The sequence below is a fragment of the Myodes glareolus genome, chromosome 5 (assembly GCF_982192425.1).
Source record: "Myodes glareolus chromosome 5, mMyoGla1.1, whole genome shotgun sequence".
NCBI classification, from domain to species: domain Eukaryota; kingdom Metazoa; phylum Chordata; class Mammalia; order Rodentia; family Cricetidae; genus Myodes; species Myodes glareolus.
In genome coordinates, this window is record NC_142030.1 from 3,310,876 (window position 1) to 3,327,931 (window position 17,056).

The following is a 17,056-nucleotide window of genomic DNA, read 5'->3' on the forward strand; positions in this document are numbered from 1 at the left end:
TTGTCGACTACTGTCTGTATATAATACATAAATATACGTGTACAATTGATTACTCATCTATATAAAATAATTTAAAAGAGATGTGCTGAATGTAGATAAATTAACTGTTTTGAAACAAAAAAAAAATACTTGAGTAGTTGGAGTGTGGCTCAGTGGTAGAGCACATGGGGAACATGCTAGCTGGTCCTACACCACCCGCAGCGTGTATATCATTAGGAGCCTTTAGGTAGATCATGAGAACTGGTGGTTGTGCTGGCTGCGGAAGGGTCAGGGTTTACTTTTCAGGGTGCTATGGCAGCTTTGCTTCTAATGCTGAAAAGACTTCATGGTCAGGCTCCGCCTCCCACTGGGCTGTGTTCTAGTGCTAACCTCAGTGTCAAGAGCTAGGATGGGTAGGGAAATTGTTCTCTGGAACCTTCCTTGGAGCATCCAGCTACCAAGGGGCCAGTCGGCCCCTGAAGGGAAGCTGAGGGTGGATGTTCCCTAGAAACGTGGGAATATGGACCTTTGCTTGTATTAGCAGTAGACCCTGTCAGCCAATAAACAATGTAACAGTCAGAGGAGATGTAACCATTCCTTCTCTCAAATGTGTGACTCCGAGTGCAACAAATTAGCGCAAGCTGGAAACTGGGATTAAAAACCGGCTGCAAGCTCACTGCTTGCAGGGCAGCTTGGAAATGCGCTCTGGAGAAGTGGGAACTGGCCCAAGCTATGCATGGGGATAGCTGAGTGGCGACCATACCTGTGTCAAGGCAGGAAGAAAGTCAGCAGGAGAGTTTTGATAGCAGCATAATTCTTTGTCTTGTAAACTTGTTTGGTTCTGGATGCTGAAGAATTCTAAAGTTGGGAAAGGACCCAGTGGAGTCATTTTTCCTGCAACTTTGTAGAAAAAAAAAAGTGCACGGAAAACTAAGTCGGCAAAGTTTCTGAGGTTCTGTGTTAACTGAGTACCTGTCGCCTGCCTGGTTTGGAGAGCTTCTTAATAACTGGACTCACTTTTGCTTCATATTGAAGGGTAAGAGGGGGACCTTGCAGGAGCATGAGCAGGCAGCCCTGCGGGACCACATGCTTCTGGTTTTAGAGAAGAACTTCCAACTGGAGCAGCAGGTGAGTCCTGGGACGGCGTGGGAAGGGGCAGGGAAATGCTGGCACTTAGCTACCCTGTTTTTCATGCTTTCTCTGGTTCCGTGTAAGACAATTAAAGGTGCATGCTTTTCTGCTAGTGGCCAGATATGCCCTTGATGTAACAGAACCTTTGAGCTGGAAGGTGCCTTTGAGTTCTTTGGGTTCATCGCCTACTGCAGATGAACTAAGAGCAAAGAAGCCTGAAGTTAGTCACCTGTAAGTGGCAGGCTGGATCTTAAGTCAGCGCTCTCAGTGGCTTATCGTACACTCCACAGCCTGACCACTCCACCGTCGGCCCGCACACCCTTCATCCTCACCGAGCTCCTACTAGCTGTTTGCTATTTTTACACTAAACCCATCTGAGCATTACAGTAGTCGATGGCCTAAGTACTGTGGGCTTTGGGAATTTGGGTGTAGATCTAAGCTACCTTAGAGAAGCTTTGTAACCTGATAAACATAGACTAACTTCACACATATTCTCTGAGCGTAGCTGTCAAGCCTGTCACGGTTCCCGGAGTGTCCATAGTGTCTATAAAGGCTAGCGCTAAGGAGCAGTTGCTGTAGAAGTTAATTATGTTACAGGACCATTTTGGAAGACTTTTCAGGCCCACTGTCAAAAAAGGAATTTACCACTGAAGATTATTCTGTAATGTCCAATTCCACACCACAGTGGGTATGGGCTTTTCAGGAGAAAATTAGGAATCCTGACTCAGCAGGAACTGGTCACAGGCTTGCTGCCGGGGGACTCTGGGTTCCTTGTGCTCTTCCTATGCATCTGTCCATTGACTGAATATACAGTAGATGCAAAGTATAGGGTTCACTGATAGGGACGCTGAGGCACGGAAGACATAGCCTCCCCCATGAAGAACTGTGGAGATATGAACTGATAAATGCTAGGGCCTTCTGGAGCACAAAATACGGTGTTGGATACAGAGGCTGCAGCAAGGCACTCTGGGAAAACTGAGGAAGGCTTCGCAGGATAGGACACCCAAGCTGTACCTTCATTTATCTTATTTTAATTGTGTGTGTGGTGAGTGTGGGCATGAGTGCAGGTGTGTGAGGCTAGAAGAGGGGGTCAGGTCTCCTGGAGTAGAAGCAGCTGTGAGCTGCCCAGCGTGTGTTCTAGAAACTGAACTCGGATCCTCCGCAAGAGCAGTACATGTTCTCTGCAGCTCCCCAGGCTGACACTGAATGTGCAGGAGGAGGGCGTGTGCCCAGACAGGCTGGCATAAAGGGTGCTGTAGTTTAAGGAAATGGAGTGGCAGGGTGCCTGAATCCCAAGTGTGAGACAGGAATGTCCAGGGACTGATAGATTGAGCCAAGACAGCAGTGACTTCTGTGTAAAGCGGGACTAATAAAATCCAGGCACAGATATTGGGGTTCAAGCTGAAAGATCAGAGAAGCAAAACAGCCAGCCCCTAGAGAGCTCTTGCCTCTATGAAATCTTCAGACTGAAAAAGAGTGTGCTTCTCTCTCATCCTGCCTTATATTCCTCTCTAGTGCTGGGATTAAAGGTGTGCACCACCATTGCCCGGCCTCTGTGGTTAACTAGTGTGGCTGCTGGGACAAAAGTGTGTGCCACCGCTGCCTGTATGGCTTAATTAGTGTGGTTAGCTTTGCACTCTGATCTTCAGGCAAGCTTTATTTATTAAAACACAAACAAAATATCACTATACCGGACACTGTGTGTCCTTACTGTTTTACGCATGCATATTCTGCCTTGTTTCAGAAGGGATTTAAGAATCAAGAGTTATAACTAATGTGTTCCCATGTTTGGCTTTTTAAAAATGTAAAAAGGGTGTTACCGTTCAAATGGGTATTATTATCATTACCTTTACAAAAAGGTAATAGCACAACAGTGGCCGATAGTGAGGGTGCTGGAGTCTGAGTGTGCAGGCTGCACGCCCACCTAGTTCACTTCCCTGCCCCATTTCCTCACTTGTAAATGGGTGTGGTAGATGGGAGTGAGAGGATGTATTTGCACTCTCGGCCTAGCGCCTTGCACACAAGCATTTCAGTACTGAGAGGAATCGAGATGCTGGAAGAGGCGATGGTGGAGGCCATCCCTGTGCCCGTGGACTGCAGATAGCATGGAGACATTCTGAGGTTGAAGTGGCGTGCTTTAAGCTTGGGAGGCAAAGAACCTGGGAATGTTCTCAGCTGAGATGGGCACCATGAGAACGGGAGTAGGTTAGAAGCAAGGGTGGGGAGAGGGCCCGTCAGGTGGGCCTTATGGCCATTGGCACACCCTTCATCAAACACATAGCCAGTATCTTCCACGTAAGGTATTGTGCAGGCTCAGAGAATAAAGAAGTGAGACGTAGTCCCAGTAACACTCTAGTGGAGAAAAGGACAGAAACACCAGTGGAAGCAAGCTGTAAGGGGAATTGAGATGAGTTACGGTGGGTACCAGTGGGACTGGGAAGACCTGGGTGGGTGACGTAGGTAAGGACATATTCCCAGAAGCTGTGCCTTTGAGTGACTACACTGAGAAGGTGGTTTCTGGTTGAGGGAAGTTCGCTCGTGGAAGCCAGGTACTTGTCTTGCTGGATGCACATGGTTTAGCTAGAGGCTGTGCAGCCTTGCTGGACAGGATGCACACGGGTTAGCTAGAGGCTGTGCAGCCTTGTTGGGCAGGATGCACATGGGTTAGAAATGAGTGTGAAGCCACAACGGTATCAGATGATATAGAACCCCCGTTTCCACTGGAGACGTTGAAGCAGGAGAAACAGAAGACCAGATTTGTCTCTTGGTGTTGTTAGTTGTGATGTGGAGTATGAACTACAGAACATTTGCCACTAAGCAGATATTTTTCCAGCACCAACTGGTACCAGGCTTCATCCAGTTGCTGTGAGATCCCAGATGATCTCAGCTTCCGTGGAGGGAACACTCCTGTGTGAGAGTGGGAGATCTCAGGGTAGGATCAGTTGGGAAGCATCACAGCCAAGGTAGGAACTGGTGAAGACTGTGATTGCTAAAACAGATAGACGTGTGTGAGTCCGTGGAGGGGGGAGTATCTGTCTGTGTGTGTATGTGTATTGTGTGGTACACACATGAAATTCCAGCACTTGGAAGGTGGAGGCAAGAAAGCTAGGTCATCCTCAGCTATACAGCTAGTTCCAGGTCAGCCTGGGCCACAGACTCTCAAAAACCAGAAGCCAAACAAACACACAGATGAGACAAGGTGAGAAGTGGATGTAAGAGCTTTTCTGTGTATGATGGAAGCTGACCAGCATTCAGACTAAATGGGATCATTCTTGGGTTTTTGGTTGTTTCCCTCAAATAGATTACAAATTCTGGGCTGGCAAGATGGATGAGTGGGTAAGAGCACTTGCCACACAAGCATGAGGACCCAAGTGAAGAGCCAGCAGCCTGAGTCCAGGCTCAGGGAGAGAATCTCAAGGGAAGAGGTGCAAAACAGCAGAGGAAGCAGCAGACATGCATGTGTGCACACAGATGGATTATGATGTCTAAGTTTAGCGGTGCCCACCTAGTTTGACTACATTCGCTGCCTGCGTGCTGATGGTTACCCCAGGGGGCTCTTTGGGGACTCGAAGGGCAGAGACAGAGCTGGTAGAAATCCAGCGAGGAGCTAACAGGTATCATGGCTGTCTGACAGCATGCAGAGAAAGAGTGCAGGGAGGCAGTTTATCGAGTTCAGCCACATGACACCCCTGACTGGCTGGTGTCACCGTGGGTCAAGGATGGAGCAGTCTGTGGGTCTGGTTTTGAGGAGTACCTGCAGATACTTCCCTGACTTACACAGGACTGCCCTGTCCTTCTAGAAAGACCCCCACCCCTTGTGTTAGCCTGCCTGCATGTGCTTAATGACTCATCTCTCCTGACTCACCTGCCTGTTATTAGATCTCTGACTTATATCAGAGCCTCGAACAGAAAGAAAGCAAGATCCAGCAACTGGCGGACACAGTGAAGAAGTTCGAAAAGGAGTTTAAGCAGTTCACACAGATGTTTGGCAGAAATGGGAGTTTCCTCTCTAACGTCCAGGTGAGGGAGGGCTGAGCGGGCAGCAGAGCTTGGTGGGCAGCAGGAGATCGGAAGTGCTGACTCAGCGGCTCACAGCCACTACAGTCCCAGCTCCAAAGGCTCGGAACTTCCTTCCGGCCTCCGCATACATAGACTCAGGTGCACACACATAGGCATAAAATACATATTTAAAAAAAAAATAAAGAAGGGCTGGAGAAATGGCTCAGCAGGTAAAAGCACTTGCTGTCCTTGTAGTTGACCAGGGCTCAGTCCAAGCACACACAGGATGGCGGTGTTCACAAACATCCATGACTCCAGTTCCAGGGGATTCAGTACTAATCCTGACCTCTGCAGGCACCAAGCACATACAAGGTTCACAGACACACATGCAGGCAAAACACATACACATGAAATACAATAAACCTAATATAAATCTTTTAAAGCAAAGAAAAACATCCAGGTGAGACATGACTTTTCCCATCAAAGCTGTGACCTGCTTTTAGTCAGCACTGCTGGCTGAACCCCCTCCCTAGGGGTTCCGCTTAACTTTTTAAATGGAAAACGTTTTGAATGCATAGAAAAGCTGCCAGAGTTAGGCGATGCCCGCAGCACCGGCACAGCCCCATCCCCATCCACACCTTGTCCCAGCCGCCGGTCCTGGCTCTCTGCCCTCCTCTACTGTGTGGCTATGCACCCTCCAGAAAGAACACTGCATCTGTTGTGGCCTTCTGCCTCTGATAGTGACACCATTGCTTTCATGACCCAGTATATTTACCAATGTTAGTATGTAACATTTATACCATACTTTTGTAGTATGTATAAAAATTAGGGTTTTAAGTAATGCTAGGTTAATATTTCCCTGCTTGAGACACATCAAGAACATAGTTCTGCATTCTGAAGATAACAAAGTAAAATCATTGGTTACCCTGGGAAGAACATGCATTAAACATCACTAAAATAGTGCAGAAAACAGCACTTGGTGGATCATAAATGTTAGATAATCATGAACAGGTCCCTAATAGATAAAAGTTCTCCAGTGGAAGATTGTAAGACATATGATGTGGACAATATATTTGAAATTTATATTGTTCCAGAAAATCTAGGCCACATAAGTTCTACTTATTCAGTACATCATACACACATATATGCATACATATATGAACATATTCTACATGCAATGTGCATTTATGTGCAGATATGTGTGCATGTGCATGTGTGAACATGTCCAGAAAAAAGAAGTCTACCATACTATTAGTCTTGACTTGTTTCTAAACGGAGACCACCAGGATGGAATTAAGACTGTATGAGCAAGGCGGACAGATTACTGCCCTCCATCTGAGAGCCACGGAGCATGAAGGCCTCTTCCAGACCTTGTCCTGCTCTGCCTGGGCCAGAACAGGGGGACCTGGTCAGTCTCAGCTTCCTTACAGAGGGGGCCTGGTCAGTCTCAGCTTCCTTACAGAGGGGACCTGGGAGAATGAATTCTCAGGACAGGAAGTGCTAAGGCAAGAGTGACCGCTAAAGAACATGTATGTGAGTGGAGAGGGGACTTTAGACGCATTAAGAAAAGCTCAAAGGTTCACCAGAGGAGTTTAGACGGCAGAGGAGGAGGGGGAAGGGGGAGCGGCTGGTGACCACCATGCTCACAGAATCTTCCCTCTGGACTGGGTCACTTTCTTTTCATTGTGGATTATATGTGAAATACGTGTGTTGAGATCCAATCTTAACAAGTTATGACTCCATGATCTCATTTCCATGTATGATGCTGTTTTTGCACTGCCAGGCTCTGACCAGCCACATCGACAAGTCGGCCTGGCTGGAAGCGCAGGTGCGGCAGCTGCTGCAGACAGTTAACCAGCAGCAGAACAGACTGGACCTGCGGTCCCTGGTGGAAGCGGTTGACACCGTGAAACAGAAGATCACCCTGCTAGAAGCCAGTGACCAGAGATTAGGTGTGTGTCATCCACTTCTCCCTCCTGACTTCCCCTGCATGCCGCCGTGAGAGGAGCCAATGCCCCCAGCATGTCACAGCCCAGCTCTCCAGGACAGACTGGCGGGAGCCTGTTCATGGAGCAGCATGAGGGTCAACTTCCTAGGTCAGAATGAGGGTTGCCCTGGTGTGGGGGAGTCAGACAGGGCACTGAGACAGCCAAGGCAGTTCCGAGGGAAGGGAAAGGTAACTGTTAAGGACCGTGGAAGGTAATGATAGGCTAAGGGAGACAGCTAATGGATGACTGGCTGTCTTAGGTGTAGAAAACAAGGAGAGGGTTTGGCTAGGGAAGGCAGATGAGGGTCAATGGGATGGCTTAGCAGTGATTTGCTATGCAGTCAAGATGACCAGGGTACCAGCTGCTTTTCTGTTGCTATGGTGAAACACCATGGCAGAGGCAGCTTACAGAAGGAAGGGTTTGTTTGGGTTCAGGGTTCCAGAGGGTCAGAGTCCATCACCAACACACGGGGGCAAAGCTGCAGCAGGCAGCAGGCAGCATGCAGCAGGCTGGAAGGCAGCAGGCAGGCAGCAGGCAGCAGGCAGCAGGCAGGCAGCAGGCGGCTGGAAGGCAGCAGGCAGGCAGCAGGCATGCGCTGGAGCAGCAGCTGAGAGCTCACATCGCTATCCACAAACAGCAAAAAGAGAGCGCTAACCTCCTGCCCTCTGACACCTTCTTCCCAAACAACCACCAACTGGAGACCAAGAATTCCAATGCCCAAGGCTTACGGGGCACAGCTCATTCAAACATCCAGAATTTGGTTTCTGGAGCCCACAGGTGGAGGGAAAGAATGAACTGAAAGTTGTCCTGCGACCTCCACGAGTATGCCATGGCACACCTAACACACCTGCACCTAACACACACACAATAATAATAATAATAATAATAATAATAATAATAATAATAATAGTAAAGCTTTTTAATGTAAAATACATTGTGGGGGTTGGGGAGATGGCTCAGTGGAGAAAACATTTGCTGTGTAAACATGGCATAGGTTGAATCCCTGGAGCCGTGTGAATGCTGAGTAAGCTTGAGGCTCTCCCTGTAATCCTAGCACTCTGCAGGTTGAGACAGGATCCCCAGGACAAGCTAGCTAAAACCCTGGGGATTGGTTCAGTGAGAGACCCAGCTGAAAAGACTCAAGAGCAACATCCGCTCTGGCCTCTCTATGCACACACCTGCCTCACATGCGTACAAGAATGCACAGATAGATCACACCCACGCACACACTAGTTAAAGAAGCAGAAGGCTCTGCGTGAGAATTCACTTGAGGTGAATGTCCAGTGTGTCTTACACTCCGGCAAGCTTCGGGTGAAGAGGACATAACCTTATTTTGTTGGTGTCAGCTTACCAGGTGTGGCCTCTGCTGAGTTAATGTTAGTGATGTGCGTGGTGCACGTGTGCATGCAGTGCGCGTGTGTATGTGGTGTGCATGTGTATGTGGTGTGTGTGTGGAGACCATGCCAGTACTCCGCTGATGGCGATTAGACAGCAGGCCGGTGCTGCAGCTCCTGTTCTGGGTTTCCTTTCAGTCGTCTTGGAGGGGGAGACCAGCAAACACGACGCACATATTAATATCCACAAGGCCCAGCTGAATAAGAACGAGGAACGGTTCAAACTGCTGGAGGGCGCCTGCTACAGCGGCAAACTCATCTGGAAGGTGACCGACTACAAAGTGAAGAAGAGGGAGGCCATGGAGGGGCACGTGGTATCCGTCTTCAGCCAGCCTTTCTACACCAGCCGCTGTGGCTACCGGCTCTGCGCTCGAGCGTACCTCAACGGGGACGGGTCTGGGAAGGGGACGCACCTGTCCCTGTACTTTGTGGTGATGAGGGGTGAGTTTGACTCACTGTTACAGTGGCCCTTCAGGCAGAGGGTAACCCTGATGCTTCTGGACCAGAGTGGCAAGAAGAACCACATTGCGGAGACGTTCAAAGCTGACCCCAACAGCAGCAGCTTCAGACGGCCCGAGGGCGAGATGAACATTGCCTCTGGCTGCCCCCGCTTTGTGTCGCATTCTACCCTGGAGCACCCCAAGAACACCTACATCAAAGATGACACCCTGTTCTTGAAAGTGGCTGTGGATTTGACTGACTTGGAGGATCTGTAAATGTCAGCTAAGAAAACCTTGGTCCAGAAGCACAGGGGCAGATGGCTGTGCTCTAAGCCGGACCTCTAGACCAGACATGCTCTTGGTTTCAGCCTTTCGCCTTTAATGTCTGAGTGTTATCCTTTTCTCTTGGATCCTGCCCCAGTTTGAAACTTAAACTCTTGGAATATTGCTGTTATTTATATTTTTATATGTTCTGAAAAATTATAATGATCTTGACAGTAAGGCTTGGGGCTCCTCTCTCACTGATGGTAAAAAAGTGCCTCTCGTGGTCCTGTCAGCAGCAGCATGCACACACAGAAGGCAGAGGCAGGAGGCTCTCTGAGTTCAAGGCCAGCCTGGTCTGCAGACCAAGTTCCAGGGCAGACAGGGCTGCACAGAGAAACCCTGTCTCAAACAAACAAAAAATCCCAGTTGAGATGCTTTGGCATTTCTCATTGACTTGTTGCTTCCACACCTGGTCCTGGTCCAGGCCTGCAGCAGCTGTCCTTCCAGAGGCAGGCAAGCCACCCCAGGTGAGCCCAAGTGCAGAAGGTGCAGACAGTCCATGTCTAGTGAGCCCAAGTGCAGAAGGTGCAGACAGTCCATGTCTAGTGAGCCCAAGTGCAGATTCCATTAGGTATGACCGCATGGAAACCATCTTTGGTCAACTATAGCGGCTTCACAAAACTCAGCCAAATGACATTTGTATAATGGTGTGAAGATGAGCAAATTTACTATGGTGGAGAAGATTTGCTGTGGGTTGCAGCTGTCCAAACATTAGTAAAACAGTAACTCTTGTTCTGTTGGGAGAACTTTTCAATTCATATATGGACAAGAAAATGGGTGTTTGTAGAAACTTGTGGAGTTTTCTGCCAGAGTCCTGAGTACTCTGTGGCTACAAATGACCGGGGTTTTGTGTGTCTATTGCGGCGGTTCTCAACCTGTGGGTCAGCCAACCCTTCCACAGGGGTCACCTAAGACCACTGGAAACACAGATGTTTACATTGCAGTAGCAACATTACAGTTATGAGGTAGCAGTGAAAATAACTTTATGGTTGGGGGTCACAACACATGGTCCAGGTGGTGGTGGCACATGCTTTTGATCCCAGCACACATGAGGCAGAGGCAGGAGGATCTCTGTGAGCTAGAGGCCAGCCTGGTCTACAGTGAGTTCCAGGACAGCCAAAGCTACACAGAGAAACCCTGTGCCAGAAAGAAAAAAATGAAAACATGGTGATGGAGAGATGGCTCCACAGTTAAGACCACTGACTGCTCTTCCAGAGGGCAATTTCCATTTCTAGCACCCACATGGTGGCTCACAACCACCTGTAACTCAGGGATCCAATGCCTTCTTCTGGCCTCTGTGGGCACCGCGTTCATGTGCACAAACATACATGCAGGCAAAGCACCTATACACATTAAATAAAATACTGGTTTTGAAAGACACTTAAGGAAATGTTCAACATCCTTAGTCATCAGAGAAATGCAAATCAAAACAACTCTGAGATTCCATCTTACACCTGTAAGAATGGCCAAGATCAAAAACACTGATGACAACTTATGCTGGAGGGTTTTGGGGAAAAGGGAACACTTCTGCATTGCTGGTGGGAATGCAAGCTGGTACAATCCCTTTGGACGTCAGTGTGGTGATTTCTTAGAAAATTAGGAAACAACCTTCCTCAAGACCCAGTAATACCACTTTTTGGTATATATCCAAAGGATGCTCAATCGTGCCTCAAGGACATGTGCTCAACTATGTTCATAGCAGCTTTGTTTGTCATAGTCAGAACCTGCAAACAACCTAAATGCCCCTCAACTGAAGAATGGATAAGGAAAATGTGGTACATTTACACAATGGAGTACCACAGCAGAGAAAAATAATGATATCTTGATATTTGCAGGCAAATGGATGGAGCTAGAAAACATAATTTTGAGTGAGGTTAACCCAGACACAGAAAGACAATTATCACATGAACTCACTCATATGTGGTTTTCAAACATAAAACAAAAAAAAACCAGCCTAAAAACCACAATCCCAGAGAATTTAGACAACAGTGAGGACACTAAGAGAGGCTTACATAGATCTAATCTACATGGGAAGTAGAAAGTAGAAAAAGACAAGCTCTCCTGAGTAAACTGGGAGCATGGGGACCTTGGGGGAGGGTTTGAAGCGGGGAGGGGAGAGGCAGGGAGGAGAGCAGAGAAAAATGTAGAGCTCAATAAAAATCAATTTTAAAAAATCCACAGAAAAATTACTGGTTTTGAGTAGAAACAACTTCTGGGAGTCTCAGTCTCTTCTGTGAAGACGCTAAAGTCACGCTGCCACAGGATAGACCTCAGAAAACAGGTGCATATTAGAAATACACTGTACCTGGCTGCTGGTGAGCCCTGGGATGGCTACCCATGACCTCAGAATAACCCAGAAACCCAATCTCCAGCCCAAAAGGCCAGACTGGGGACATGCTGTGGGGTTGTTCCTATTTTATCTCTGTATTAGCGTTCTCTAGAGTAGTAACTTTCAGAATGAATTTCTCTCTCTCTCTCTCTGTCTCGTGTGTGTGTGTGTGTGTGTGTGTGTGTATGGAATTCATTGGAATGATTGACAGACTGCAATAAAACTAATCCAACAATGACTAACTATGAACAGAAAGTCCAAGAAGCCTGTAGCTGCTCAGTCCACAAGGATGGATGTCTCCTTTGGTCTTCAGTAGGCGCTGGAATCCTGAAGAAGTAGGCTCCACTGCCAGTGAAGGACTGGATGCGCTAGCAAGGGAAGAATGAGCAGGCAAGGAACAAAAGCTTCCTTCTTCCTTGTCCTTAGGCCACCGGCTGAAGGCTTGACCCAGAGGAAAGTTGTGTCTTCCTGCTTCTGACCCGGGTCGAAGGTGTGTGTCCTCCCACCTCAGAAGTCCAGACTAGAAGTAGCTTCACCCCAGCAAGAATAATCTCTCACAGGTGTGCCCACCACTTCTGGACTCTAGTTCATTCCAGATGTAGTCAAGGTGACAACCAAGAATAACACCACAATCTCCAAGGTCTTTCTCTGTGTCTTCTGAAGTAGGAAATCATATTGTAACTTGAGCTTAGGGGGGAAAAAAAAGAAGAGTTATTAGGAACAGTGGCCTTCGGGGGACAACTTTTAGGAGTTGGTTCTCTCCTACCATTCAGGTCGGGGGGGGGGGGTCAAACTCAGGTTGTCAGGGTTGGTAGTAAGTCCCTTCACCCCCTGAGCCATCCCAGCAGCCCATACTGCTGGTTGGTATGGAAAACATTTTAAAGTGAACCTATCAAAGTACTAGCCTTGAATTTTAACCAGCCCCCTTGCATATAAAATGTTGGGGTGTGGTTTGCTTAGAGTTCAGAGTTCCTCTGTCACTAAAGTAGAACAGAACAGCAAATGGTGGACTTCTTCACAAAATCAAAGTCATAGGTTTTTGTTCTGGAAAAGGTGGATCCATGTAAATAAATTTCCCTTTGGTGTGCTGAATAGTTATTTCACTAAATAACAATAAGATTAAAGTTCTTATTTTCATTTTCATAGGATCTTGGTTCCTCATGAAAAAGCAATACAGTAAGCAAAAGGGAGTTCGTATCCTCAGGGAGGGTATGTAAGGGTTCTGGGAGAGTGTGATATTGACGTATATCGATAGCTCTGAATTCTGACCCCTGACTGTTTTCAGGGAGACGAGATGTTCACAGTCAGGTTCTATTTACAATACCAGTAGATGACTCAGCAGTTAAGAGCACACCCACTTCAGGGAGCCCATGACTGTCTGAAACTCTACCACAGCAACCTGTACTCTAAAGCACAGACACACACATAAGTAAAAATAAATGTTAAACAGACATGGAGATAGAAGGCTCCTCTGTGGAGAGCACTGATTGCTCTTCCAGAGAACCTGGGCTCAGTTCCCAGCACCTGATCACAGCCATGTGTAACTCCAGTTCCAGGGGATCCAATGCCCTTTTCTGGTCTCCGTGGGCCTGGCACACATGTGGTGGTGCACATGTATACAATTAGGCAAAACACCACACACAAAAAGAGACACTGACCCCAAGACCAGTGTGAGCAGGGTGGAGGGCAGGTGGATGGTGGGAAGTGCTGGGTATTCCTTTGTAACTTTATGTTTGTGATAGTTTGTACCAAACTTCCTTGCTTGTTCTGAAACAGAACCTCCTGTAGTGAAGGAGCAAGCAAGCTAGGGCTATCCGGAACTCTGGACCTTCCTGTGGTGAAGGACTTCAGCTAGCAAGCTAGGGATATCCGGAACTCTGGCTCCTTCTTCCATCCATCATTTCCCAAGGACTGGAGATCACAGGTGTGTGCTGGCATACCTGCCTCATGGTAAACATTTTAAGGAAATTGTCAAGAAATCTATCAATCTATCAATTCAAAACTAAGAATAACAAACATCAAGAAATAGCAAGCAACTACTGATGTTCATGATGTTTTACTCTTTTGGCTTTTTAGGGGGCCCACGACCCAGCTCCCAGATAAATCACACATGGAGGCTATTCTTAGTTATAAATAACTGACCTTGGCTTGTTTCTTACCAGATTTTCTTAAATTATCCCATCTGTCTTTGATCTCAGGGCTTTTATCTTTCTCTGTTCCTGTATACCTTTTCTTTCCTTCTTACCCCACAGCTGGGTGGCTGGCCTCTGACGTCCTCCCCCTTCCTCTCTCATTCCCAGAGTCTCCTCACCTCTATCCTCTCTGCCTGTCAGCCCCACCTGTTCCTCTCTCCTGCCTAGCTAATGACTGTCGAGCCCTTTATTAGGCCCACCAGGTGTTTCAGACAGGCACAATAACACAGCTTCGCAGAGTTAAACAAATGCAGCATAAACAAGAGTCACAACCTGAAAATATCATTCTCCAACATACTGAAAGTATTTTTTAATGAAATAGAAATAGTATTTAAGATAGTTTATTAATAAAAGTCAAAAGCTGGCTCAGTAAATATGATTTTTTTAAAAATAGGATATACAAAAGTGGATGAGTGTAATATTTAAAAGCTATTAAGAACAATGGACAGCTCGGCGAGATTCTTGGCCAGCAAGGGGCACTGACCCTCTAGCAGAAGATACATCATTGGGGTGAGTTTGCTCCTGACCCGTGGCAGAAGCCCAGCAAGGAAGAGCTCAGACATTCATCGACCCCCTTGACTCCCAGGTCATTCTGCAGGGGCTGCTCCACCCTGATAAGCCCTCTTGTCTCCTATCCCATCCCAGCTTTCACCCAGGAACCCCTTCCCTGTATTCCTCCCTTCTTCGGGGCCATAAAATCCCCCAGCTCAGCTGCCTTGCGTGCTGGGACTGGGTTGCAAGCACAACCCGGAAGGAGGGAGTTCCTGTGTTTCAATAGCCTACCTGCAGAAAGGCAGGCCTTCTGTCAGTGAGGTTCCTGCCCAACAAGGAAACCTGACCCGGTACCAGAAGATCCAATAGAGAGCATCTGAAGGAAGAGATGGGCAGACGCCAAGGCAAGAATTCCTCCAACAATCTGAAAAACAACATGAAAACACCAGATCCCAGCGACCCTACAACAGAAGGACTTGAACATCCTAATCCAGAAGAAGTGGGAAAAAGTGCCTTTATGAAAGCAATAGAGTCCCTTAAACAGGATATGAGTAACTCCCTTAAAGAAATGGATGAGAAGTATAACAAAAAGTTCGAAGAAATGAGTAAAGAAATGGATGAGAAGTATAACAAAAAGTTTGAAGAAATGAGTAAATCCGTAAATGATGCCCTGGGAAACCAAGAAAAAAACAATCAAACAGGTAATGGAAACAGTTCAAGAATTGAAAACTGAAATGGAGGCAATGAAGAAAACACAAACCGAGGGCCAGCTGGATATGGAAAATCTAGGTAAATGAACAGAGACTACAGAATCAAGCATAACCAATAGAATACAAGAGATAGAAGAACGAATCTCAGATTCTGAAGATGCCATAGAGAAAATAAACGCTCTGAACAGAGAAAACAGCAAACCCAGCAAATTCTCATCACAAAACATTCAAGAAATGTGGGACACAATAAAAAAAACCAAATCTAAGAATAATAGGGGTAGAAGAAGAAGAATTGCAGATCAAAGGCCCAGAAAATATATTCAACGAAATTATGAAAGAAAACTTTCCCAACCTAAAGAACGATATTCCTATGAAGGTTCAAGAAATATACAGAACACCGAAGAGACCGGATCAAAAAAAAAATCCCCTTGGCATATAATAATCAAAACAAAAAACATATAGATTAAAGAAAGAATATTAAGAGCTGCAAAGGAAAAAGGTCAAGTAACTTATAAAGGTAAACCTATCAGACTTACACTGGACTTACCATGAAAGTCAGAAGGTCCTGGATAGAGGTACTGCAGAAACTAAGAGACCATGGATACAAGCCCAGACTACTTTACCCAGCCAAGCTATCATTCACTATCAATGGAGAAAACAAAATATTCCAGGATAAAAACAAATTTAAACAATATGCAACCACAAATCCAGCCTTACAGAAAGTAAAAGAAGGAAATCGCAACCCAAGGAATCTAACATTGCCAACACTGCCTACAATAACTCAGACATCTAGCGACCCTTCACAAGCACAACTCAAAGAAGGGAAACACACAAACTCTACTACACAAAAAAAAATAAAAAAAATAACTGGAGTCAACAGCCACTGGTCATTAATATCACTTAATATTAATGTACTCAACTCACCTATAAAAAGGCACAGACTAAGAGATTGGATACGAAAACAGGATCCAACATTCTGCTGTTTACAAGAAACACACCTCAACCACAAAGACAGACATCTACTTAGAGTAAAGAGTTGGGAAAAGGTTTTTCAAGCAAACGGACCTAAGAAACAAGCAGGTGTGGCCATTCTAATTTTCAACAAAATTGACTTCAAACTAAATTCAATCAGAAGAGATGAAGACGGACATTTTATACTCATAACAGGAACAATTCATCAGGAGGACGTCTCAATCCTGATTATCTATGCCCCTAATATAAAAGCAACCACTTATATAAAAGAAAAACTTCTAGAACTCAAGGCAGTCATCAAACCACACACACTAATAGTAGGAGACTTCAACACACCTCTCTCACCAATGCACAGGTCAATCAGACAGAAACCTAACAGAGAAATAAGAGAATTAATAGAGGTAATGAATCAAATGGACTTAACAGATATCTATAGAACATTCCACCCAAATAGGAAAGAATATACCTTCTTCTCTGCAGCTCATGGAACCTTCTCGAAATTGACCACATACTCGGTAACAAAGCAAACTTCCACAGATACAAAAAATATTATAACCACCTGTGTCTTGTCAGATCACCATGGAATAAAGTTAGAATTCAACAATAATTCTAACCCCAGAAAGCCTACAAACTCATGGAAGCTGAACAGTCAACTACTGAATCACCCCTGGGTCAAGGAAGAAATAAAGAAAGAAATTAAAGTCTTCTTTGAATTTAATGAAAATAAAGACACAACATATTCAAACCTATGGGACACAATGAAAGCAGTGCTAAGAGGAAAGTTCATAGCACTAAGTGCCCAATTAAAGAAAACGGAGAAAGCACACATTGGAGACTTAACAGCACACCTGAAAGCTCTGAAAAAAAAGAAGCAGACTCACCCAGGAGGAGTAGAAGACTGGAAATAATTAAACTGAGGGCTGAAATCAACAAAATAGAAACACAGAAAACAATCCAAAGAATCAATGAAACAAAAAGTTGGTTCTTGGAGAAAATCAACAAGATTGACAAACCCCTATCCAAACTAATCAAACGGCAGAGAGAGAACATACAAATTAATAAGATCAGAAATGAAAAGGGGGACATAACCACAGACACAGAGGAAA

General features: G+C 46.0%; 1 protein-coding gene and 1 long non-coding RNA gene across 3 annotated transcripts in view; one reads left to right on the forward strand and one right to left on the reverse strand.

Annotated features, from left to right (window-relative positions):
• Traf5 (TNF receptor associated factor 5) overlaps nt 1–9,432 on the forward strand; it is a 44,424-nt gene extending 34,992 nt beyond the window's left edge. For both annotated transcript variants that reach the window (XM_048439380.3, XM_048439381.3), the window contains 4 exons: nt 1,015–1,107; nt 4,990–5,130; nt 6,893–7,061; nt 8,630–9,432. In XM_048439380.3, the coding sequence (XP_048295337.1) occupies nt 1,015–1,107; nt 4,990–5,130; nt 6,893–7,061; nt 8,630–9,207 (981 nt within the window). In that variant the 3' untranslated portion in view covers nt 9,208–9,432. The remainder of the gene's footprint in view (nt 1–1,014; nt 1,108–4,989; nt 5,131–6,892; nt 7,062–8,629) is intronic.
• A 1,629-nt stretch (nt 9,433–11,061) lies between these two features.
• Nucleotides 11,062–16,729, reverse strand: LOC146894787 (uncharacterized). Its single transcript, XR_015001198.2, has 2 exons — nt 14,560–16,729; nt 11,062–12,271 (listed from the first exon to the last, which is right to left on the reverse strand). It is a non-coding gene; the product is annotated as an uncharacterized LOC146894787 (long non-coding RNA).
• Nucleotides 16,730–17,056: the final 327 nt, after the last annotated feature.